This window comes from Trichomycterus rosablanca, chromosome 5 (assembly GCF_030014385.1).
Source record: "Trichomycterus rosablanca isolate fTriRos1 chromosome 5, fTriRos1.hap1, whole genome shotgun sequence".
Classification (NCBI taxonomy): domain Eukaryota; kingdom Metazoa; phylum Chordata; class Actinopteri; order Siluriformes; family Trichomycteridae; genus Trichomycterus; species Trichomycterus rosablanca.
Window position 1 is genome coordinate 33,663,144 of NC_085992.1, and position 27,412 is coordinate 33,690,555.

At 38.6% G+C, this 27,412-nt stretch overlaps 1 protein-coding gene across 2 annotated transcripts in view; it reads right to left on the minus strand.

Moving 5' to 3' along the window:
- Nucleotides 1-553: 553 nt before the first annotated feature.
- fgfr3 (fibroblast growth factor receptor 3) overlaps nucleotides 554-27,412 on the minus strand; it is a 52,816-nt gene continuing 25,957 nt past the window's right edge. The window contains exons 5-17 of one of the 2 annotated variants that reach the window (XM_062995077.1): nucleotides 22,014-22,137; nucleotides 21,720-21,910; nucleotides 14,906-15,050; nucleotides 12,932-13,107; nucleotides 9,769-9,917; nucleotides 9,252-9,373; nucleotides 9,043-9,153; nucleotides 8,170-8,360; nucleotides 6,682-6,804; nucleotides 5,452-5,522; nucleotides 2,633-2,770; nucleotides 1,414-1,519; nucleotides 554-1,275 (exon numbers count right to left, since the gene is read on the minus strand). In XM_062995077.1, coding sequence (XP_062851147.1) covers nucleotides 1,111-1,275; nucleotides 1,414-1,519; nucleotides 2,633-2,770; nucleotides 5,452-5,522; nucleotides 6,682-6,804; nucleotides 8,170-8,360; nucleotides 9,043-9,153; nucleotides 9,252-9,373; nucleotides 9,769-9,917; nucleotides 12,932-13,107; nucleotides 14,906-15,050; nucleotides 21,720-21,910; nucleotides 22,014-22,137 — 1,812 coding nt within the window. In that variant the 3' untranslated portion in view covers nucleotides 554-1,110. The remainder of the gene's footprint in view (nucleotides 1,276-1,413; nucleotides 1,520-2,632; nucleotides 2,771-5,451; nucleotides 5,523-6,681; nucleotides 6,805-8,169; nucleotides 8,361-9,042; nucleotides 9,154-9,251; nucleotides 9,374-9,768; nucleotides 9,918-12,931; nucleotides 13,108-14,905; nucleotides 15,051-21,719; nucleotides 21,911-22,013; nucleotides 22,138-27,412) is intronic. The other variant, XM_062995078.1, reaches the window with a different exon arrangement.

A 27,412-nucleotide genomic window follows, 5' to 3' on the forward strand; every position in this document is an offset into this window, starting at 1 on the left:
AATCACATATGGTCCTGATATTCCAGAATTCAACACAGCCAACACAATGTAGAACATGTGGCATCCTCAGTTTACATCTCACAATTGATGTTCTAGTTCATGACATTAAACTGGTACTCGTTGCCAAAAGTGTTTTATACATTCTTGACACTGTAAACAAAGAGATGGATAAAAAAAACCCAAAAAAACAAACAAGACGAAAGTGAACACAAATCCACTGGCTGCTGTACCTCTGTGGCAAATAACTTAAACTCAATGAAACCCCTTTGTTTACAGTACCAGAACCCTAGACTATAATTTTAGAGCATAAAATCCTTATGTTAAGTCTATAAATAGCTTTACAAATATACATGTTAATTCAAATAAAACATTTGTTTAGCTTTTTAAGATTAAATGTTTACATGACCAAAACAATACATGCTTATTTGCAATGCATTGTATTCTATTTAAAAATCTATTCTTCTCTCTTACGTACACTGTTGCTGACTGCAATATGATACATATTTATATCTATATATTTACAATATAAAAATTAGATACATACAAAGCACACAATTATACTGCATATCCTCAAATATGAGCTCACATCTGGGATTGTTTTCTTCTTAAAACTGGCACGTCAACAGTTCTTGTGAATAAAAAATGTAATGGAGTTATAAAATGAAACTGGCCATGAGTTTAAAAGCAACGGTTTGTTTGATATTGCGACAAATACTTTTAAGAGAACCCCTCCTTTTTTCCTTTGTGTCCTGTTGCACTGTCTCTGCACCCGTACAGTAGGCACGGAATGGTTGCCCTCTGAAGAGAGGACAGAAAAATTAAACTGGCCGAGTAGAAAAATAGAAATTCTTTTGTTTGTAAAATGATTAAAAAAGCAGAATGACATCGAGCGAGCAGAGAAAGGGCAGCAGGAAGAGGAGCGGAGTTACGGCAGCCACGGTAAACCTCTGAGCCCTCTTTCTCTTTAGGGTGTCTTACGTTCTCAGAATGGCATTTAGGGTCTTGATGTCTGTATGGCACTCTCATGATGTTTATGCTGTGTACACCCGTATGATGGTGGCAGCAGTGCTTAAGCTGTCTATGATGCCGCTGTTGTAGCGTTTACACCGTCTACGTCCGTATCACGCCGTTGCTGTGGTGGTGTTTAGGGAGGCACGGCTCATCGGGCAGGGGGTCATGAGCAAACACAGAGTCGTCTCCAGATGAGCAGGTGCTGTTCGAGTCTGGACAGGTGGGCGAGTACTGCTCAAACGGTACGGAGAGATCCAGATACTCCTGGAGCGATCACACACACACAAACAACAGGGTTTCACTTAATGCACAACAGCTGAGTATATCTCTGCACATAAGAGATTAGAAACATAATAGCAGGAGAGAGGAAGGCAGATGGAAAGAGAATATGAGCGCTCTTACATCAGTCGAAGTCATGGAGAGCACACGGTCGTGATCCTCCACCAGTTGTCTGAATGTGGGTCTTTGAGACGGAACAGCATGCCAGCACTCACGCATGATCATATACCTAACAGGAGCACAAAGTAGCATTAATAGTCAAATATTTTTCAAAATACAGAAGCAATGTACATGTATATCAACATATTAGGTTCAAAATGCCACAGAAACTAGCAGAAATGTACTTTAGATTCAGTACGTCCTCCTCAGGACTGACAATTAGAAGAAGAACTCTTGCCCAGACATGTGCTATGTACAGTAATTTGCTGAAGTTATGATAAGCCCTGGTGTTTTTACTATTTGATCCAACTAACCAGTCAACTGTTTCTGGCTAAGTTTGTTCTGGCAGGCCTAAGACTGACAACAAGACAAAACAAGAGAACTATGGTTGTGCAGCTGTAGTAACACTGTCAACTAAATAAATGTAATATAAAATAATATGGTATAAATGCAACTATATAAATGTAATACAAAAAATATGCACACAGAATAATCTGTGCATTTTGAATAGAGCCAAATTTAACAATGTGTGTGTAACTGTGAGACTCTATAATTGCCCCGCTCTTAAACAATAGCTTTTCATTCTCAATCACCATCAATTCATAAAAGGTTGCAATTCTGAACTGTTTATGCATGGCATTTTGATACATATACTTACAGTATGTGTAGCCTAAAACAAAAGTGCCAGTACTTCTAAAAAACCTGAATTGTATTGGAGTGTGACAAGCATTTTGAATAGAGGAGGGTTATTTTTGGTAATTTGTTAGCAAAAAATTAAACAACAAGGCTAACTCTGTCTATAAATAAGCTTTTTTTTAAGACTGGCAATTTAAGGTTGAGGCATCTTGTCATTTTTAACTGGTTGCTCATACTGTATTACCATAACATGATGCATCAAATGTACCATGTATTTAACTGAAAAATAAGCTATGCAGATATTTACATAAATAATTATTCATTTTGCTGCATTTTTCATGCTTTACTTAATTTAAGTAAACATAATTGTACTAAATACACAGAACACCCATAAATGCTTAAACACACATACTTCCATAAACAATCATGCACACATTCACATTTTAGTACAATATCTCTGCACTATCTCATACTGCTAGACATACACAAATAAAAGCACATGTAATGAAATATGTTAAAATAAAACTAATATGTATTTAGGACATACAGTTCATGAGTGCAGTTAGCAGGCTTGTCCATTCGATGGCCTTCCTTGAGAAGCTTAAAGAGCTCCTCCACTGGGATGCCAGGGTACGGCGAACCACCTAGAGTGAAGATCTCCCATAACAACACCCCATATGACCAGCTGTGAAAGAGAAAAAAACAGAAGGTGAATACAGAACAAGACAATGAAAGAACAATGAAAACCTGTAGGCTGACAAGTGTGCAAGTCACTAAGCTGCATTATGAATAGAGTTTTAAAATGTCAATTTACAGTCTAAAGACTGGACACCACTGACAGAACTGATAAACCCTGTAAATATACACTTTATGTGCAATAAAATGAACAGACATTCTTGACAACACACTTTTCCCTTAATAGAATTGTGTGTTGTCTCTTTGTTGAGGAATGATTAGAGAATGTGACCTCTGTGTCACCTCATATACTCATATACCCCCCATAGTATATATACTCTAGAGAAGTCAGGAAGTCATGGATCACTGCATAAACATAATAAATGTAAAATATAAATGGGAAATGTATTTCAGGGACATGAAATGAATTTCTAGGAATTTATAGGGGTGCCAATAATTGTAGCACATGCTGTTGTAATAAAAAAAATTTTTTGATGAGGGATCATTTTTTGTTTTGAATAGATCTACTTCAATTAAAGGCTGGAATTTTCCATGTGTGATTAAGCTAACTGATCAAAAGGTGATTTTTTAAAGAACTCTTTACTCATCTTTACCAGGGTGCCAAGAATTATACAGTTATAGAGGGAATGCTATGAATTATCTATGAATGAATTTTGCAGGGGCAGCACGGTGGCTCGGTGGGTAGCACTGTCGCCTCACAGCAAGAAGGTTTTGGGTTCGTTCCCCAGGCAGGGCTGTCCGGGTCCTTTCTGTGTGGAGTTTGCATGTTCTCCCTATGTCTGCGTGGGTTTCCTCCCACAGTCCAAAAAACATGCAGTCAGGTTAATTGGAGACACTGAATTGCCCTATAGGAGAATGTGTGTGTGTGTGTATATGTGTGTCTGCCCTGCGATGTACTGGCGCCCCGTCCATGGTGTTACTGTGTGCCTTGCACCCATTGAAAAGCTGGGAGAAGTTCCAGCACCCCCCCCCCCCCCCCCCAGTCTTGTAAACGGCATATTCAAGACTGTTTTCAGGAAACCTGATTCAAAAACTAAGAATCTGACAGCTTTGCTACTTTGCTACTGTTTGCAGATTTGAAGTCTTAAAACTACTTGGATTACTTTTACGGACATAGATTCCAGTTTTAGACAGAACTAGTACATTTATATCTTTATACATTTCTTGATTGGTTAGGATAGACACAAGATGTAGAAACATATTCCAATAAGTACAAAAATAGATCCGTGAGCATCATTCTCTCTGCCTCTTTCTCCTGATTTCTCCATGTCTTGTACTCTCCCTGGGGTGCTGGTGATGTTTGCGGATGTGAAAGGCCAGTATCATTGGTTTCTTACTGAGCCTTAAAATGTGTGTCTCTGATACAAGAGGCAAGTCAATTATACCGGTGTGAGTGTGTTTAAGTGTGTGTTTGTGCGTACGTATGTGTGTGTTATCACGAGCTGTTCTGTTAACTCAGGGTTCTTTTGTTTGGCTCTATTCCTTCCACACTCCCACTGAGCAGTGCTAATCAAATTAACCACGCTGACAGACAAAAGGAGCTAGAAGCCAGTTTTCATTAGTTAGCTAAACTCTCTCTCACACACCATAAGAACGCTGCATGAGAAGCACTATGAATGCTGAATAATTGGCCCATCGTGGCATTCATATCCAGTCATTAGCTTTATGTCTCAGATCTTATTCACACATATCAGTAGGCAATGTAGCAACAGTTCATACAGGGCTGGGGACTGGTGTGGTGCAAAACAGAATCAAAACAAAAAGGCTTTGTTCATTTTTGACTTCTGCTAACAGTAATGAAGGGCCAAATATAGCAATGTGTGTGTAACTGGGAGACTATAATTGTCCCACTTTTAAACAATGGCTTTAACTGCATGTGCATAATTTTAATTCTTAATCACTATCAATTCAAAAAAGGTTGCAATTTTGAACTGTTTAAAGGTGGCATTCTGATATAATATACATACACTTACAGTACATGTAGCCTAAAACAAAAGTGCCAATAGTTCTAATTAGTATTAGTGTGACAAGCTACCACCCACCGATTATTTTTAAAGCTTGTAGAATGTAAAATGGTACAACCAGTATGTTGCACAATACATGATGATGTAAACACATGTAAAGATGCAAAGCATGTATGCATATTACAGTTGTAAAGTAATCTGAGAATCTTTACTGTCCCAATAAATAAAAAAAGCTGTTCTTTTAGTTGAAATGTCTTACATTTATATTTCTGGCATTTAGCAGATGCTTTTATCCAAAGCGACTTACAGTACTGTTACAGTATATTGTCTAAGCAATCTAGGTTTATAGGTCTTGCTCAAGGGCCCAACAGTGGTAACCTGGCAGTGGTGGGGCTTGAACCAGCGACCTTTCGATTACTAGTCCAGTACCTTAACCACTATGTTACGACTGCCCTGAAAATATATAACAGTGATTAGCAAAACCCTAGTCCCAGGAAAGGATGTACCAGACAGGAAAGAAGAAATCCTATCAGACACCAAGACCAAAATTCACGCTTAACTAAGTTTGATGCTAACAAATCCAGCCACTGTATTCAAACAGCGGAATACCTCTGCTGACTAATTAATACACAGGATTGAGTGATGGCATGATGGAAAGAAAAGATGGAGTGAAATGGAAGCATCATGCACAGCATTTCCAACTCACACATCGCTCTGGTGCGTGTAGACTCGGTCGAACAGAGCCTCCGGTGCCATCCATTTAACGGGCAAACGACCCTGAAAGCAAAAACAACCGATCAGAAAAAGAAAAGAGCTGACCAAGCATAGTGGCCGGACGCCCAGCTTAAGTCAACAAGGCCATGGTTTAATCCCCTACTGTCCCATAAATTACACGGACATTCCTACCAGCAAAAACCCAGCACTAATGCAGACACCCGGATCCTGAGCTGTTTCTATAACCTGTCCAGTCCCATGCAGATGCTTTGTTACATCTTCTTACAGTTACGTTATTTAAACACTTTATATCCTTCCATTACTACAATATATTGAACTAAATCGGTTTTTACCAGTTTTTATATACACTACGGCCGAAAATATGTGAACACCTGACCATACTCTTGTTGAACATCCCATTTAAAAATGCCTTCCACTAAAATCTGATGGAATTTGTGCTTATTTGTGAGGTCAGGCAGTGATGTTGGGCAGGAACTCTTATTTAAAAGAAAACTCATTTGAAACCTGTCTTTAGTCTGTAGTGTATTCGAGGACTATAATAAACAATCGCTTCCATTTTGATTTAATACTTCATTTAAATTAATTTATTTAAAGCTCTGAAAAAGCTTGTCAAAACATAAGGCCTGGAGGCTGGAACTGGCTGGCAATTCAGCCTAAAATGACACATGTAGCAAATTCCAAAGCCAAACAGTTACTTGACTGAAAATGAAAATGCAATCTACTGGTTGGCGAAACTAGGAACAAGCTGCTTATTCCGAACAGTAAATTGTAGACACTTTCCCGTTCACTCCTTTACTCATACCCAGGGTTAATTCAAAGCAGTCAATCCACCACATGGCAGTTTTTAGGATGTGAGATCAAACTGGAATACAGTATCAAACCCAGGTTCCTGGGACCTTTTTTGCATGACATACACACTGTGGCATCATGAAAGAATTTGTGAACGATGCTGTCTGTTGTAATTTTTCATAGCATACATATAAAGTTTAGGATTTGTTTGATTTCTTTTTTTCCTTTAAGTTTCTTTTTGTAACATAAGACCATCATCAGTCTTTGCCTTGTTTCAGCATAAACAGTTGTCATTGCCAAGAAAGTGTCAACAGCAACAAACTACATTGCAAACATACTTTCCATAAATACACAGCACATTTGATCGGTGTCAGTCCTTCCAGTCATTACAAAGAAGAGGTCTCTAACTCACATTGGTGGTCTTTTTGTAGTAGTCTATATTATGAACGTCTCTAGCCAGACCAAAGTCAGCAATCTTCATCACATTATCCTCTGTAACCAGCACATTTCTAGCTGCCAGGTCTCTGTGGATACACTGCACACACAGAACAGAAAGTTCATTAGCACTACCATTATGATTTGAGTTTTCAATTGATTTATTAGATATACTAACCCTAGTTTAGAGAATTTGAGCCATTTTGTAAAATGCATAAATGAATAAATAAAAACAAGAATATGTGATTTGTTAATTCTCCTGAACTTTCATTTAATTGCAAAACTTAAAAAATGAGTTAATGTATTGACTGATTGACTTGAAATTCAAAATGTTTGAATTTGATTCCTCCAACACATATAAAAGTAGGGATGGGAAGACAGTATGACTGAAATGTGTAAAGAATATTCAAGTTACATTGTTCCGCAAGCAAAGATGGGTGGTGGCTCACCACCTTGAGCCAAACTTTATGAGCAAATTAATTCAGTTCAATTTCTCAATGCAGAATTACAAATAATTTAGGTCTTATACAATCTACTGTACATAATATTGTAAAAGGATTCAAAGAATTGCAGTCCATGTAGGGCAAGGCTGGAAACCACTGGTGAATGTGCATGACCTTAGAGCCCTCGAAAAGTACTATATGTTGCATCGTTACATGTTTCATTCATCAATCTTATGCAGAAATGCCACCAAAATCTCTGGACCAGAGCTCATCTCAGATGGACCAAAATACAGTGGAATTGTATGCTGAAGTCAGGTAAGTCCACACTTCATCTTACTTTTGGAAAACAATGGATGTTGAGTTCTTTGTGCCAAAGAAAATGATCATCCAGACTGTTATCAGCAAAAGCTAACATTTGTCATGCCATGGGGTGCATCAGTGCCTTGTATATGTGAATGTACATTGACAAGAAGGTGTATATTGGAATGTTAGAGAGACCCATGGATATTTTAGCAAGACATAACTTCATTTTGCACACACTACAACACCGTGGCTTCACAGACATAGAGTGTGTGTGCTCGACAGGCCTGCCTGCAGATCTCTCTCCAAATGAAAATGTATTGCACATTATGAAGAGAAGAATCTGGCAGCGGCAACCACAGAGTAGCTGAAATCTTGTATTAGGTAAGAATGGGTAAAAATTCCACTTCTCAAACAAATAAAAAGTGAAACAATAGATCAGGTGATGTAACACAGTGGTAAACATGTATCTGTTCCAACTTTTTAGAGTGTGGTGCAGGCATCACATTCTAAATGTGTTTATCTTTACAAAATACAATTAAGTAGCTCAGTGAAAGCTGAGCTCCCTTCTTGTATTTTAGTCAGTTAAATTAAGGTTCAAGAGAATAAACAAATCAGAATTTTACAAAATCCAAATTTTTTTATTTGGTGTTTGTAGATAGACTGGTTTAAAAAATAGGACTGCAGTGTAAAACATAAGATCTGTTGTGTTTGTGTGGTACCTTTTGGGATGCCAGGTACTCCATGCCTCTGGCAACCTGGTATGCACAAGAAACCAGGTCTTTAAAGGTGAGAGTCTCATCTGGAATTTTGCAGGTGTCGAACGAGTAGTCCATGCCAGGAGGCCGCCGTGCTCGCAGATACTCCCTCAAGTTCCCTTTAGAGGCGTACTCAACCAGAACGTAGAGAGGACCTACAGACATTCATACATTTAGGGTCTGTCCGAAAACCTAGTGTGCTCTCTACATACACAGCATTTTACGTCATCCTACGCACGCTCCTGAGAAGAAGTCTGTCCGAATTCTTAGATACCTTAAAATGCTGCCTGCTATGGTGCCTTATTTCAAAGTGATAACCTGACTGAATAACAAGAGAGCATCTGATGCTTACTTAGCGGTGGAGGCAATCTCAGCATTCAATGCGGCACAACGAATGCGGAGCAACAAACAAAGTCTTTTCAAATGTAAATAAATTCTCATTGACTTTAAATTTGTATAAAGGTGTAGAAGTTTCATTTATTTGCAAATTCAGGCTTGTCAGTGACAATAAAACCATTGTCAGTACACAGGAAGATGTTACCTGACATGCTAGCGGGTTGTGTCGCCTCAGCCCATTGGATTGAATGGCCTGAGGCTAACTGTGTTAGCTTAGTAAGCAAAAACTGTGGTGACATTATTGCTCCTGTAAGTAGTGTGTCCAAATAATATGCGTTTACAATATAAGTCGATGTCTTATTAGAATCCTCTCTACTTAGGCAGCTGCCTAGGTAGGCAGTAGACAACAAGGCAGCTCACTAGGTTTTTGGACAGACCCTTAGTCATTTCAAACATAACCTAAAAGGGGTTAATTTTGTCTGTTCATATATTAGTACTAACCATCCTGTGTGCATGCGCCAAGCAGGTTAATGATGTTCTTGTGTTTGCCAATCATCTTCATCATCTCCATTTCAGACACCAGGTCTGAAAGGTCCTTATCTGTACCATCATCTGAGACAAAAAATACATACATACATGGGTCATACATATATGTATTATATACAGTAAATAGACAGTTAAAACTGGCAATGCATTAGGATTATACCCACCTTTTAGCATCTTTACTGCAACAGTAACAGGCTTGTTGGGTTTCTCTTTATCGACTCCGATAGCCTCAGCCATCACCACCTGTCCAAAGCAGCCTTCACCAAGAGCTTTCCCCAGGGTTAGCCTGCAACAGCACACAAAAACATGAAGCTAAATCACAGGAGAAACACAACACCAAGAAGTTATTAGCTACATTTAACAAGGAATCTTCTGGGTTTAAGGTTACTACTCTAAATTTTACTAGCCTATTTTTACACAGCACAATATTTACATTTACATTTTCAGCATTTAGCAGACGCTTTTATCCAAAGCAACTCACAGTACATTGGCAGTATACAGTCGAAGCAATTGAGGGTTAAAGACTTTGCGCAAGGGCCCAAAAACAGCAACCTGGCAGTGGTGGGGTTTAAACCAGCAACCTCCTGATTACTAGTCTAGTACCGTAACCACTAGGCGACAACAATAAAAACTAAGCCTATTATGTAAACCTAGAACTTTCTAGATAATCAGCTAGCGCACCTTGAGCGGGGAAACTCCCATTTAGGGTCTGAGGGCAGTTCTAGCTCCAAGACGTTGGGCAGCATGGGACCGTCGCTTGATGATAAGCGGGCGATCCTTACCAGTGGCGTATTAGAATTCATGGAAGAATTGGAGTCCAAGGACACCTGCTTAAATGAAGAAGCAAAATAAAATGTTATTGTCTCTGTCCAAAAAGGAGATGATGCAAAGTGTGTAAAACAGACAGAAATAAAGAGAAGAGGTATGGGAGGAGAAAGAGATGTGAATGTAGCTTGTGGTGGAGTCTTTTTCTGAGATATGAAAGACACAAGCATTGTGGCTGTCGATACCCTTTGGCAAATACTCCATGGAGAAAAACCAGAGGTTGAAGCTGAGATGGAATGGACCCGGGAAGTCTTGAATAATAAGAATTTAATAGTTACACAGAAACACAGGAGCTGACAGGAGATTTATGTATTACCGTTGTCATATCGTCTCCTAAGGGAAAGCCAGAGGAGCTGTCAATTTAACTGCTGCTGTTAGTCCCCTACTTTCTCATTGTTTCCCTTCTCTGTCTGTCTTTTACCTTCTGACTGCTATATATCTTGAAATCTCTCCCCGCAGGTTGATGGATGGTCTGGACATACAGAAGGAGATGTCTATTCAATTGTTTTCTGCTCTGTCCTAACCTCTGGGAGGTTTTCATGACAAACATGCTTCGAATCTCTCTCCCTATCCCCTTATTCTGTGCCCTTCACTCTCTCTCCTGTAGCAGTCACATGTGAGATCAATGATAGCAGTGTGAATATCAAAAGCTCAGGCAAGGATGACTCAATCTAAGTGCTGTCAGAATTAGCCTCCACAGGGGAATATCTGAGAGACAAGGGTGAGAGCTCATCACACACACACACACACACACACACACACACACACACACACACACACACACCTGTGTATGAAATGTCAAAACAAGCTGTAAAAGGCTTCAATCCAGGAAAGAGTGAGATAAAACCAGGACAAATTATACTAGAGCAGGCCTCGGGCGGTCCATAACTGTCTGAGACATAGAAAATGTCTTCTATTTGTGCTTTTCTTTACAGAAAATGTATTATGACGTTATATATTATGAGAGCTTTCATGAAAATCAAATATACTGGTAACATAACATGATTTGACTACTGCAGATGACATCTGGCATAACAGGTTTATGACATGTCTATGTCAGTGTCATGACAGAGAGTTTAGGTACAGTGTTAAAATGTTTTTACACGTACCGTCCTACCTATCAAAACACTGCCGTAAAAGACTGACAGACTTTGTTAAATAGCTAACGAAAATATCATACATCATGGTTAAAATATCATGAAATGAAACAAAAAATCTGTGTCAGGAGTCCAAGACAGCATAGCAAGTCCTGCTTTCAGGCTGCAAGTGATGGCATTCCTGTCTTCCTTAATCAAAGTCCTTCTAGACAATAAATGTATGAGCTATTTAGAAAAGAGAAGGTAGTGGTCTTCTCCAAGCACATTAACCTGCCCAATCATGGTGCATAAACAACAGTAAAAAAGAGAAATCCGCTGGCTTCAGGTGTCTCAAGCTTTAAGTCGGTAGCTGTTGGTGGGACTGGCAGTGGTTAGGGAGTAACATGATATAACACGAGAAAAATGCAACACAATACTGTATGATGTTAATATTTCATTTAGTAGACAAAATAGTGCCACAACATAGAAAAGAAATAATAGATCTTGTACTTGTACTAAATGTACTGATATTAGAGCATAAAAATTTAACACTGTTCAACCAAGCCACCAACAATGGTTCATCTTAATAAGAATCTTCACCAAAGATATGAACGAATCAGTAAAACCCAGTATCTACACCAATCAGCCATAACATTAAAACCACCTCCTTGTTTCTACACTCACTGTCCATTTTATCAGCTCCACTTACCATATAGAAGCACTTTGTAGTTCTACAATTACTGACTGTAGTCCATCTGTTTCTCTGAATGCTTTGTTAGCCCCTTTTCATGCTGGTCTTCAATGGTCAGGACTCTCCCAGGATCACCACAGAGCAGGTATTATTTGGGTGGTGGATCATTCTCAGCACTGCAGTGACACTGACATGGTGGTGGTGTGTTAGTGTGTGTTGTGCTGGTATGAGTGGATAAGACACAGCAATGCTAATGGAGTTTTTTAAATACCTCACTGTCACTGCTGGACTGAGAATAGTCCACCAACCAAAAATATCCAGCCAACATCGCCCCATGGGCAGCGTCCTGTGACCACTGATGAAGGTCTAGAAGATGACCAACTCAAACAGCAGCAATAGATGAGCGATCGTCTCTGACTTTACATCTACAAGGTGGACCAACTAGGTAGGAGTGTCTAATAGAGTGGACAGTGAGTTGACACAGTATTTAAAAACTCCAGCAGTGCTGCTGTGTCTGATCCACTCAAACCAGCACAACACACACTAACACACCACCTAAATAATACCTGCTCTGTAGTGGTCCTATGGGGGTCCTGACCATTAAAGAACAGGGTGAAAGCAGGCTAAAAAGGTATGTAGAGAAATAGATGGACTACAGTCAGTAATTGTAGAACTACAAAGTGCTCCTATATGGTAAGTGGAGCTGATAAAGTGGACAGTGAATGTAGAAACAAGGAGGTTGTTATGGCTGATCAGTGTATATATCACTGAGGTGATTTTAACTGAAACAGACTGAGATGACGTTCCATAGCTACTGTACGGAGTAGGGAGAAACAAGAGGGAAAGAATGAATGACAGAAAGCAGGAGTGAATCTGTGTGTATCCAGCTGCAGCTGCTGCCATTTAAAATCTTTAAAACAACTGAGTGAGACAGGGGTGCGCTAAAGGTGAAATATGATCCAAACTCTAGCAGTCATGGGAGAATCTGAATAATCGGCAGCTACGTTATAACTACGACCAACTCGCTTTCTCCCACACACGTGACACACACATATGCAGATATGTTCTATTTTTCTACTCGCCCTACTCATATTTCCTTCACAGTTACTGGTACGCTAAGCACCGTGAGGCAAATATTTACAAAAATGCAATTACAGGGAGAGAAAAGATAATCAGATTTAACTTAAAAAGGAAAGAAAGAGAATGTGAGAGAATGGTAGACTGATCAAATCTTGTATCTACTTTCTGTTACCTGTCTTTTGAGGGGGAATTTGGAGAGCTTTTGTACAGGAGGTGTGGGCAAGGTCTTCTGCGTGTTCATCCGCATGAGACACAGGACGATGATGATCACAGTTAAGATGAAGAGCACACAGCCCGTTCCGTAGATCAGAAAATCAGCATAATCGTCTTTCTTTTCTAATTCCACGTCTGACACAAGGCACAGGGAAAAAGGTTAGAGATTTTAATATATGCTATTACATGACATTACGTCTTAAACATCCTGTTCCTACAGATTAAAAAAAAATTTTTTTAGACCCAAACAGTAAGCTTGGTCATTAAGCCCAAAGACAACTTAGAGCCTCATTACAAACTAATTACTGAGCTGTCACGATCCCCGGCAGGTACGCAGATCCCATAACGTTCATCTCCCAAGGGACAGCATTTTTCAACCTGCCTTCCAAGCGCTCAAGAGCAGAGAAAATCAGCACATTATTTTTAATTAAAAAAAAGCATGTGCATATGTGTGAAGAGAGCTGTGGAAGCTGTGTGCATATGCTGTTATTTACTGCAGCATCCACAGATATGAGTCTAATCATTAAAAAGAGACTGAATGACAACAGTCTCTGACATTTCCTGACTATATGAAGCATCAATCAGTACACGTCAGTCTAATAACTGAATAAATCCCATTCTGGCTATAACCTGTTCATCCTTAGTAATCAGATAAATAGAAAATTCCATTTACATTAATAAACAATTCAATTTCCTCTAGTTACAGAATGAATGCACGTCCACAGCTGCTTTGCAACCTGCCAACAGGCCCCAAAAGGATGATGCAAATAATATTTCACATGAAGTATCTCTATGTATGTAGCAATAATTCTATCCTTCAGTGAGCTGATAAATCTATATTATTTTCTAATTTACAAATTACTTTTCTCCATCCAGGGTTTCTGTGTGAATGCACAAATTTAGAAGAAGCTCTGGTATAAAATATATGAGAACTTACGTAATAATAAGCTAAAATCAAATAATAATAGTATTATTAATTAAAGATTGAGGCATTTATTCTGATTAAACTCTATTATTTTTTATTTACTTAATCAAGTATTTAAATATTGCATTAATTTAATACCCAAATAATTATTTAAATATTGCTATTAAAAAGGTAATGACTAAATTAAATAAAACTATAATTTTAATAACAACTTGAATGAAAAATTATATAGATTTTTTTTAAACAAAAAGTGATCACATTTACAGATTTACATTTTAGATCAAGAAATGATAATAGGACCATTCCAATGTAAATAAAGAAAAGAAGGTATAATTTATTATTATATGCATACATTCTAAAAAATACACAATTGTAATTTCTGTAAGTCATTTTTATAAAATGTAGTAATTTTTTTCTAGATCAAAATAAAGACAGCTTAGAAATGGGGGAAAACATTCTACGAGGGTTCTTCAAAAAGTTTCTGCACTTTTTTTTACTCTATTTATTAAGAATTGCAAAAACAAATGACATCACTTTTCTACATAGTCACCTTCCTTTGCGATTCATTTTTCCCAGTATTGTATCATTTTAATGCCATCAGCAAAAAATGTTTTTGGTTGAGCTTGTAGCCACTGATGCACCACTGCTTTCACATCATCATCACATGGAAATCCTCTTCCCCTTAAAGCTTCTTTGAGCGGTTCAAAAAGGTGGAAATTAGATCCGGACTATAAGCTCTCTCTCAGTCTTTCAGACACAACCAATTACTACTCTTCCCGCCATCACAGTTTCCAACGAAAATATAAAAGTGTGAAAACTTTTTGAAGATCCCTCATATGTAGATTTAAAATCTAACTGACATACAGAAATACATACAGTACAATGATGCAATCAAATACATTACACATGCAAAAAATTGAAGCTAAACAAAATCCATTAAGAGGAAGAATGATACTTATCAGAAAGTGTAGATGGCACTAAGGAAGATAGGAAGAACAGAAGGTGTACCTGGTAGAACCGTAAGCCAGGCAGAGTGATGGGCAATGCCAATAGAGTTTCCCGCAAGACAGGTGTACTCGCCCGCATCCTCAAAGGACACATTGGTCAGTAAGAGAACCTCCAGCTCCTTATCCGTAGTATTAATGCCAGCAGTCTGAAGAGGGAGACGGAGAAGAAAAGGGAGAGAAAGAAAGAAACTCTTAAACCATAAACCCTGGAGAGAGACAGGTGAGAAAATGGAGCCAGTCACCTAGTAAATGCAAAAAATTAGCCCATCACCAGATACCAAAAAGCCACCAAAGCATCCCGTTCACAGCCCTGCCACCAGACCTTGAAAAAAGCATTCATAGTTGGAAAGTTCCCAAGTATGGGACTGAACTGTCAGTGTGATTGCTGTGTTTTCAGAGGCACTTTACTGACCGGGTTTCTCCACTGGGTCTGTTTCTTATTTGAGCTGAAATTGCTCTGTGGTAAGGTGCCCATTAATGTCTTTAATGCTTCTTTGAGACTCCCTGTAGTTTGTGCTGCCATCGAGTCATCAGCGAGAGAACTGCCAAATGTGTACTGTATGTATGTAAGTATGTATGGGCTCGCTAAAAGAGCAGAGGCTTAATTGTGGGTAGCGGTGAATGTGAAATCAATATAAGTGTGTGTGGTGCACTCCTGGTTCCCATTATAGTGCAACCCTTTATGTGTGTTGCATCGATTAGAGAAGATGAAGAGGTAAAGGGTAAAATAAAACACACACACATAGACACAGACATACGCTCTGTGTCGTCAGAGAAGGCTGGCACTTAGCCCATTCATGAATAAAAAAGAATGAGAGAACAAAGCAGGCCCTAGATCACCAGCACCGGAAGCAGAATGCAATTAAACGCCCTCTGTTTATGGAGGCAGACGTCAAACTCTGTTCGCGGGGGATTACCTGGTTGTCGTACTGTGAGCCAGAAAGGGATCTCAGACTTGCCTAAAAAGTTGGAGCCTGTACACCAGTACTGGCCTGCATCCTTCTCTGTTACATTTAACAGAGTAAGCTTATTAACATATTCCTTTTCCTTACTAGTCAGACTCTGCAAAAACACACAAACACATGCGTTCGTACTTATTAAGTGAAACCTATGGGCTCTCATTCACTACACTCGTACATTTCACACCCCTTACTTTCAAAAATCTAGTAATTTTTACTTTTACATAAGTGTGTGTGGGTATTTTCACCTTTTGCTATGTAAAGTGGCCTTGGGTTTAAGAAAGGCTCTATATAAATCCAACTTATCATTATTATTATGCCAGTGACTGTTTTAGCTGAATCTTATGTTTGATTATTAACATCTACTCAAATGTAGCCCTTCTTTGTTCTCTCTAAAGCTACATACCAAACACTTATTGTGTATGTATGCAAGCTGCTCACGAATCATCTACTTTCTACAGACAGTGCTTCCTCCAGGCTTTCTATATAATTGTGTTCACTTATATTGCTGATGCTTTTTTTATCCACAGTAACTGCTGTTATCCTGGTGAGAATAGCTGTGGCTATGTAGCTCATACATCAGACACTCACTAATTGTAAGGTGGAAGAAAATATGCCAATCTCCTTACATGCAACAATTGGAGCTCATGACTGAACCCAAGTGTAATACTTTGAGAGATGGTAATATTTTTTTTAGATGGTACTAGACGTTGGATAGATGATTTTGGATTGAACCCAAGTGTAATACTTTGAGAGATGGTACTATTTTTTAGATGGTACTAGATAGATGACGTTGTGTTTATGCATAATCAACAAAGTCTGTTTCTGCCTAAGCATCCTTGAAAGTCATAAAATCTTAAAAAGTCAATTTTTACCAGCATTGCTAAAGTTTTATACAGAATTGTTATTCACAGTTAAATAGGGCTATTAGTCACAGTTATTTTGATAATCAATTATTTGTCAATATTTCTTTAATTATCAATGAGTTGGTTTAGTTGTTTTTTAATATGATACATTAAAAACAATTAAAATGATTTGCACCACTGTAATCCAACTACTACTGTTATCTACTAATAAAATGAATAGAAATAGATACCAGTAAAATAAAATCATAATATTCAGTTGTTGGATTGTGCCCTGCAATAGACTGGCGCCCTGCCCAGGGTGTTTCTGTGTGCCTTGCACCCATTGAGAGGTGGGACAGGCTCCAGCACCCCCCACTACCCTGTTATGGATAAGCGGCTTAGAAAGTGAGTGAGGAAGTTATTGGATTGCACCCGAACATATGAATTATATAAAAAGTATACTCTAAATCAGGGCCGGCGCTAGGGGGGGGCTGAGGGGGGCATTGCCCCCCCAAATTGTGTCTTTGCCCCCCCAAGCACAATGCAAGCAACGGCTATTTTTAAAATTATCTCTGAACCAATCACAAAAATGCATTTTGTTTTACAGTGTGAAGATATTTCCTTGCTTATTCCTGATTGGCTCTTTGAGTCATATAAAAATCGGCAGACTGCCCCAAACAGTTCAGTTCGGCAGTATATGTTCTGTTAGTGTGAGCGAGAGGCAGGTATACTGGTAAACACTCTTCTGAGTTTAAACTGACTTCCACATGGTAATATTTGCTTAACTGTGGTTTTTCGTTGCTTTAATGTTACTTACCTCTTACATAGGTGTTGCTTAAATTATTTTATTAGCCGTTAGCGGTTAGGCTAATGAACTAATGGCAATTTAATTAAGGGGGCGTATTAAAATGAAATACAATTAGATAATCTTTTTTCCCCATTTACATAATCAACATGTATTTTTTAATCATTGGGTTTTAAGTTTAAGTTCGAAAACATGCATTTTTATTTCTTTACCTCATACATCACTTTAAGCCAGTATCAATAGCTTGGCTGTCATCATTCATGCACAAATCAAGCCTTGAATATATTTCTGGCTTCAAAGACATGACTATCAACATGCCCCCTCATTAGGTTTTACTGCCCCCCCAAGCAAAGCAGTCCAGAACCGGGGCTGCTCTAAATGTATCATATACTTAACACAGAGTCATATTAATAAATATAAATATCACAGTAAACAAATTTGGCCTAATACCATGAGTTATATTTTGAAGTGGAAAAACGTTCGTCAAGTAGATTCATCATTCATATGAGATCATGTTTACTTATTTTTAACCCATTGAGCTGACATACAAATGTTTAACCAAAATAACTTGCAAACGTATTTACTGACGGAGTACAAAGGATAAATATGACATTAAATCCTCATTACAGTTGGGCGACCTAAACTAGAAATAAATACCCAGTGATAATGAGCAAGGGTTAATAAAAGACATGGCCCTTTTCGGAATCGTTCCCATACTTGGGAGGATGTTGGTACCATTTTCTTAGTTGTGTGTGCTGCACGGAAGTACAATTTAGGAGTGAAATTGGGGTTTGGGGTTGGTTTACACTAGTGGGATCAAGACATTTTATCAGAGGTTGTGTATTTAGCTGTATGGCTAAGGAATTCGTTGCCAACAGATTTTTCTAACAGATTAAGGTTTGTTTTTTATTATTGTACATTTCCTATATGGCACAAATGGGGTTAACGGAGATTACTTTTTAAAAAAGTTGGGCAGTGACTTGGTAGGCTATTTAATTATAGTCAGCAGTGCTTTTTTATTTTTATTTTTTACTATAAATTTGCGGTCACTGAAATTAAACATTCTTTGGAAAAATTCAGAAAAAGCCAACATCTGAACAACTGACTGGCAGTATATATGAGCTGCAGTGTTTTTTCCCTCTCTTTCTTCCTCTCATACACACATACCGTACACTTTAATGATAGTTCTTGCTGCCGACCATGACCAATGCAGAAACCGAGCAGACGTCAAACTTTAACATATGGAGAGAACCCACAGAGCTTTGATGTTGATCTGGGCACAGATAACAGCACAGAAAAACACTGCCTTTCTGTTTCATCAACGTCTCTAAGTGCTGATCAGTTTAAACACTTTCCCTCTCATTCCTCCAAATATGGCTCCCGCTCTTTCATTTCACTTCAATTACACATTATTTTCTACTCGGTCTCTCTCTCTCTCTTTGGGTTTCCCCTCCTTTCTGTCCGCAGACTCGATGCCACACAGAATCCGTCGCTCTGCACTGTGGGCTGAGGTGGGGGAGCGGTGGGGGTGATGTTTGAGGGTGCGCAGATGAGGCTGTGGGGAAGGGAAAAGCGGGTACACAGCTCACAGTAAAGTACTGTTTCAATTATGTGGTAGTCGAAAATAGAGCGGCGGTCTGGCTGGCCGTCGCAATCCCCTCCTTTGCCTGCTGACTTTGCCCTTCCCTTGCTTCCCGTGCTCATTTTTTCCATGGCTTTTTCGGATGCCTCATCCCTTGCTGCCTCTCTCCTCCTTCTCTTTTGTGGCTGTAGAAGGGCAGCAGGGAAAGTGGCTGTCTACCCACGCGACGCCAGCGCGGCAGTTTGCTTAGCCCAAAACAGATGTGTGTGCCTCCCTGCTACCCCACTCTTTCTTAATGAAGAGAGATAGACACAGAGAGCAGCCCCAGCCTCTCTGGTTTCAAGTGACAGGCTGTTGAAGTATTGCTGAAAGAGCATTTGCTAACATGGGTGGCATAGAGTAGGGTTTTTTTTCACCATAACTGTATAGGTGGACTGTTTTATTCTTGCCCAGCTCAATTTGCAGGAGAATAGCTTACCTGGGATTCCCACCAGTAGTAAGATTTTACAATGAAATAAAAGACAAAAAAACAAAAACAAAAACAATTTTATAATTCCATTGACGCCAGGACTTGGATTATTAAAGGCTTGTAGCAAATGGCACACTTACCCTGTTTTCACACTAACAGTGACATTTCGCCTCTTGTTACCCAAATCACACCAGCATCATCATCATTGCCTATGGGCGTTTCTAAACTCAAGCTGACCTTTGTTATAACTGACGCCAAAAAAAAAAAAAATTGCCATGGCAGTACAGTGTACTTTGCTGGCTAGTGACTACAAATTAAATCCCTTTCCATTCAGTTCTTACCACAAATCAGACGTGTTTCTGTTAAGTCCGAATACTGGAGGGAACTTGCTCATCTAAAAATTTGATCCCATCCCAATATGAAAAGAAAACTGTGTATGTTATTTGTGATCGCTGGCGTCTATTTGCAGAAGTTAAACACCACGCCAATGAGTTTCTCTTCCATGTCTAGTAGTAACAATTATCTAGGAACCAAAAATGGAGCTCACCATTTCACAGTGGCTGGGATGACTCTTTAGTGCTCAATTTCTATTGGTAATCGACACACTAATTTGCAAAAGGTTAAACTTCACTCAACTTTGTCGTGTCACAGACTCCGCCCACTTTGTGTTGTCAATCTCCTGTCAGCAGAAATCGGCAGCTTTAACTAAAAATGAATGACAGCTGCTTGCTCTATCATGTTGCTGCCGGTGTAAATGCAGGGATACATTCTAGCTGTGAGTATGAGAGCTAAGTTTGTAAGGTCACATTGTTTCCTATTTTTCCAATCAAAATTTAAATTGTGCTCACAAGCTCTTTATTTGGGACAGTGGTAGCCTAGTGGGTAGAGTTTGGGCTATCAACTGAAAAGTTAAGAGTTCGAATCCCAGCTCTGCTATGCAGCCACTGTTGGGCCCTTGAGCAAAGCCCCTTACCCTCTCTGCTCCAGGGGCGCCGTACAATGGCTGACCCTGCACTCTGACCCCAGCTTCCAAACAAGCTGGGATATGTGAAGAAAGAATTTCATTGTACTGTACGTCTGTATATGTATATATGACAAATAAAGGCATTCTATTATATTATATTCATTCTATTTGGGAGGTCACAAAACTCTAGTGATATTTAGCTAGGAGAAATCACAATAGAGGGACTAGTAATAAACAAACAGCAACACAACTCAATCTCACTAATAAATAAAAGGACATTTAGAATAGAAAAAAAACATAAAAAAAACCCCCCAATATTAATGTTCTTTACGTCTGACAATACTGGGGCAGTACAGGCATCACTGCACTGACCAAGCTACATGTTTATAAACAAGTTATGTAAACTTTAAAGACATCTCACACATTAATTGCTTAAAATTGTATTGGAAAATCTGCTATTAGTCAGTATTGGATCACGACAATCATTTAAATGATGGATCCTAAAACGTTTTCATCACATTTAGTCGAGTAACATTACAGTCACAATAATATTTAATACATTTATCACTACTGCAAAGTAATCACTGACTATAAAACAAAATTCTGAGCATAACAAGCAAGATTCTCTGAGAATGCTTTTCAAAAGATTTAGAAGTTGTCTGTGGACTTTCAGTCAAAAGAGCAGCTGTATGGCTGGGCACTGATGTTGGTCAAGAAAAGCCTCAAATTAATATTCCAGTTCATTCCAAAGCTGTTTAGTGAGGCTGCGGTCAGTCCACTGGAGTTTCTTTTAAACCAAGCTTTTCTTCATGTCTTTAAAGACCTTGCTTTGTGTACAGGGGCACAAAGTTGCTGGAAAATCTGCCATTAGTCAGTATTGGATTACGACAATCCTAATAATGATAGGTATTAAAATATTTATCATTTACCTTTTTAGTCAAGTAACATTACAGTCACAATAATATCTGATGAATTTATCACTACTGCAAAGTAATAACTGAATATGAAACACTGCAAAAACAAGTCTTAAACACAGTCCCAAAAACCTCTTTTCCCCCCTTTTAACCATAGAAGACTTGTACACTATGGATCTTACTCTCTACTTGGATACTAGTGTAAACGTTCTAACAACAGTACAGATTAAAACAATCAATAGCCTATTCAAGTTTATTTGCGAGGTCAGTGCTTTACCTTGAGCACGGTGACATAGGGAGTTTCGTTGGGCCCGTATCTGCTGCCGTTCACCTCGATGTGTTTGAGCCACTGGATATGAGGTTGTGCATCGCTGTACACTTTACAGTGAAACTCCACATCACTGCCCACCACCACTGTCTGGTTGGCCGGCAGACCTGCCTGCAGGATTGGCCGATGAGGGGAGCGTTCTGATTCAACGTAGAAAGAAAAGGTGGTGAATTGAGAAAAAGAATGGAGAAAGAATCTTGGAAGGTTTTACGTGTTTAGGTTGAAATAATTTTGTGCACTCACCCAGTACATCGAGTTGGTAAGTGTGGGAGATGGTGCCGTATTTGTTCTGCACTACGCAGGTGTAGTTCCCTTTGTCTGATGGAACGGCACTCTCCATCACCAAACTCCACTGCAGATGCCTTAACTAGGAACACAAAGAGAGAGAAAATATGAATTTTAGTGTTCAAACAGGGCTGCATGTTTACGATGTTAAAGTCATGTGACCTTAGGGCATTCATTCATTTATTTATTCCCAGCAAGCCTGATCAGATTCAGTTATTAAACATTGTTTTAAAAATGAACTGTACTGTAATACACTTTATGCCCAAAAGTATTTAGACATCTGACCATGAGCTTGTTGGACATCTTATTTCAAAAACAAATGCTATAAAAATAAAGTGACCTCAAACTTCTCACAAGATTTTGAAGTTTGTCTGTGGTACTTGTGCCCATTCAGTCAAAAGAGCATTTGTTAGGTTGGTCACTGATGTTGGTCAAGGAATCCTCAAACTAATATTCCAGTTCATTCCAAAGCTGTTCATTGGGGCTGAGATCAGGGCTCTGTGCAGGCCACTGGAGTTTCTTAGTAAGCTTTTCTTAATGTCTTTATAGATCTTGCTTTGTGCACAGGCATGCAGGAACATAAAAGGGCCTTCCCTAAACTGTTGCTGCAAAGTTAAAAGCATATGATTTCCTTTTTATAATTAATTTATTACACCTGTTAGCAGTTGATGTGGCTGAAACACATGAATTCCAAAATTAGAAGGGTCACACCCAATGCATTTGTCCATATAGTGCATATTCATTCAATCATCCTTGGTAATAAGATCTTCTGAACCAGGTTAAGGTGGATAATGTTATAAAACATTACAAACATCTCATGAACAAACAGAACTAAGAATTAAACTGTGCTGTGGTGTTTTTACATTTACATTTTTGGCATTTAGAAGACACTTTTATCCAAAGCAACTTATAGTACTGTGACAGTATATTGTCAAAGCAATTGAGGGTTCAGGGCCTTGCTCAGGCAGTGGTGTGGTTTAAACCAGCAACCTTTTAATTAATAGTCCAGTACTTTAACCACTAGGCTACAACTGCCCTTTTTATTCATTTATTTATTTATCTTAAGTAATATTTATTTCTAAACAGTGGTTGAAGGAATCCAAAGTCCCCACCCTAGACATGGTGCCAAGTCCACTGCACGCAGCCCAGACTCACTCACTTATTCACATTTATTCACACCCAGGGACAAATTAGAATAACAAATTCATATACATGTTTTGGGGTGGGAGAAAAAGCTCTGTGGAGACACAGGTAAAACATTATAACTAGACATTAGACACTGCTGCAATGCCAAGATATAAATATGGAAAAATTGGAATCACTATTGAAATATAATTAATTATGCAGTCCTACATGCTACATAGGTACAATAAGTTGATTCTGCTATAAAGAAGCAAACAGTCACACACACACTTAAACGGTATGTCAGCTGTACCACTCTTACCAGAACTGGTGCCGACAAATTACAAAGTGTGTCACTTAGTCTATAAACAAACACGTCATTCATACTGTTCTTACACATTATACTTCTCGCACATTAAAAAGAAGACATCCCTTTCCTTCTCGTTTTTTAATCTTAGTGTCTCTCGCTTCATCGTTCTACACTTTGAGGGTCTGCATGGAAAAAATGTAACTGTGTAAATATTATGGCATGTGTTTGCACACGGTTGCATGGTTACATATATACCGGGCTACGCACATATATTCACACTTGCTCTAGAACGTTGGCAAGCATGTCTGGTGCCCTTAACCCTACCCCCCCAATCTACCCAACCCACGTTCCTCTTCCGTCACTCAGTGCTGCTGTCCGAGTCAATGGCCTCTAAGAGGCTGCTGACAGACACCCTGCATCAGAGGACATGACTGTGAGAGAGGGGCTGAGTGTTGGGGAAGGCTGTGTTATATGGAGCTCAGCTTAAGAAGTGAAATTAGGAATATATAAAGAATAAAATATTTTTTAATCAAAAACTACAGACCTAGTATTCTGTGGGTACAATTATTTGTATGTGAAATGCAAATAGAAAAGATAGCAGGTGTGTTAATTCAGTTTGACAGGTATTTAAATTAAAACAGAACACAAAGTTATTTCATGTTTATTCATGTTCATGTTTATATATATATATAAACTAAAAATTTTTACATGTCGCGTACAATTAAAGACTAGCATCATCTTGAAAACCATATAATAAACAAATGATGCAATTATTCTTGGGTATTAATAGGAAAACAATCCTTTCTGAAGAATAGGTAAGACCCCCTAGAGAATATAATAGTTTTGAAAAAAAGTTACTTAATAAGCTGTTGCAAAGATTTTAAGATTTTTAAGTGTAAATATTAAAATAATTAAGACATATGGGGAAATCACTTCTGTGATCCTTGATCTTTCAGAGGGTTCTGCATTAAACACCACCAACATCAGCAAATTGACTTGTAAACACTTTACCAACCACTCATTAATAATTATTTTCCACCACTGCACCTAATTAAGACTGTACAAACCATAGGTAAACACTGCCCAGAAACTGCCCTCAAACCTTAATAAAATGAACTGAAGTCCAGTCTTTTCATTCTTCATTTTTTAAATGTAATAAAATCAATTATGCTAAAAGTCCTAACCTCCACTCTGCCACACAGCAGGTATGAATTCCATTTTCACCTGGTCATTTGTATGCCTTGTTTCTGGATTGTGACATGATGAGGTTTTAACCATGTTCACTTACACTACCAGTCACATTTGTGTCTGTACAATTTGCAAACCAGCTTAGAACACTGAAGAACCAATTTACCGTGTTGTAGCTTAATTTCTTGTATTTATGCAAAGGTTTTGGATTAGAATGTGTGACTTTTTATGGTGCCAACAATGACACTTGGGTCCTCCTGGGTCCAAATAATGTGACATTATGTTATATGTAATGTTTTCAAACAAATCTAGGGTACGATTACATCTGTTATATGTGTTAAATTCCTTATCTGGATATAATCCTGATATTCAAGACACATGTAATGACCTTATACACCATTTTAATATAACTCAGAAGGCCATGACATAGTGATGAATGTGAAGTATGGTATGGTTTTGAGATATTAAACAGAGGCTGGGGTCTCAAAAACCCTGAACACACAAAGGTTAAAAAATCTTAACTGCGATAACACTAAACTAGAGTCAGCATGAGAAGAGTTAGAGCTCTGTCAGATAGCCTGACCCTGACACTGTGTCTGCCCTGAATTAGCCCTGCTTTAGCTTAAAGAGCTTAGAGCTGGAGTCACAAGACAGTTCACAGGAGACATGAGACTGGCTGAGAACACAAAAACAGCAACACACAAAGACAGAAAGACAACATGACAAAGCTGGGTTGAGTGAGGCTAGGTAAAAAGAATCAAAGAACCAAAGGGCAGCAGAAAAGTTCAGCTCGTTCTAACGGGTGTAAGTGCAGGATTTATGGCGGTGTCAGGACGATGCAGGCTCATTCAGACAGCAGCGCAGTATAATTTGACCCACAGAGACAGGAAGCGAAAATTTCTAACCCCTGGGTTGGTCATTAAAATGACAAAACTTTCCTTTTTTGCTATTTTTCTTTCTTTCTGCGATTCAAACCAGCACAGAAAGAGAAGCTTTAATAGAATATGAAGACTTTAACATCAAACAAATCCGTTCATCATTTACAGAATACACATAACTACACATACACTATCACATGAAAGAGCCAAAGGCTAAACGAAGGGCCTCAGTGTGGGACCATACACAGGTGCTGTTAAATAGTCCCTCAGAGCAAATATCAGACGCTTAGAAACTGGAGTTGTTGAGCAGGGACGTGTACCCACAGAAGACAGAACCTGCCCTTCCACATTCACTGACTGACTTTACAGCAAGGAAAATATGTAAACTCATATTCTCATAAAATACATAGACTGCTTTAAATACCTGAAATGTCTTATGCAACAATACATTATCATGAGATTATGGACTATTAGTCTATTTATAACCAATGGATAATTTGATGACCAATGGATACTAGTATAGTAATGGGCACGAATAGCCAATAGATTTAATATTTTAAATGTCAATTATTAAAACAATTTATTTATTTGTTAATGTTTTTTAATTAGTGTTTTTAACGAATTTTCCTCCAAATTTAACACACTCAATTTGTGTTCCGCTGCTGAGGGACCCAGGCACAAGCAAGAAATATGCAATAGACAGGTTAGCACTTTATAGCAGGACATTACTGACTTACTCAAGGTTATTAATGGTGCAATTTTGGGTAGCAAACTTAAAAAAAACCTGCATTTGCTATGCAGTAACTGCAGTATGTACCAGGGGTGTCCAAACGTAAAAATAGGGCTACATTTATTATGAAATACCCAAGGGCTGGTATGTAGTGATTATTATTCGAAGAAATAAAAAGCCAAATATATATAAAAAAAAAGTGTAATGACATGCTGCAGTTTGCATCAATTTAAAATAGATTCCATAAGCTTCCTTTAGTCATAAGGCTTAGTCATGATTCAGTAGGCCAGACATATCTTGCTTGATTGACTGCATTTAGGGTAAATTAAAAATTATGTAAATGTAATTTCTGGATGAAGTATTGCTTAAAATGTCAATCATATAGAAATATTTATGCAAATATATGCACTATGTATTCATTTACATATAGCCAATAGTGTATAATTACCCAGAAAAAATAGCCCCTAACACCCCTTCCCCCCTTTTTTTGCCCACACTCACACACACACATATTCACATATTGAACAAATGAAGCTGGAGATGTAGATGACTTAATCTGGCTCTGCAGACTGACTTGTTGATTGAGCTGTTTAATGTACACACACACAAACCAATCAAACCAGCACACTTGCACAAATCCTTAGTGTGTGTGTGTGTGTGGGGGGGGTAGCAATAAAAACAATAAGACCCTGGTAGCATATGTGACCATGATGGAAGCCCTGCCTTCTCCGTCAGTCAAAGGCTCTCAATCGCCACGGCAACACCCACGCAGACCCGCCCCTCAGTGATAACTCAATAGAGAGCTGAACCTTGACCCCTCGGCCCTGCCAGTCCGTACAGAGCTCTGTCCACATGTGCGTCTGTGTAAGTGTGTATATTGGAAAGAAAGCTGTGGGAAAGTCAACTGTTTCGACAGAGGACTAGACAGCCTCAGACAATAGGACTACAGGCAGTGGCTAATTTTCTTACATCCACAGCTCATTAGGAATTCCTAGCACATTTCTACATGATTAATCATGCTCTGTGTAACAGGTTAGAAAACAAAGAGCTTTTTACCTCAGTGCTGACGCGCCAGCATTAATGTAGAAACAGTTCAACATTCACATGAGAAAGCAGTACAAGTTCAATC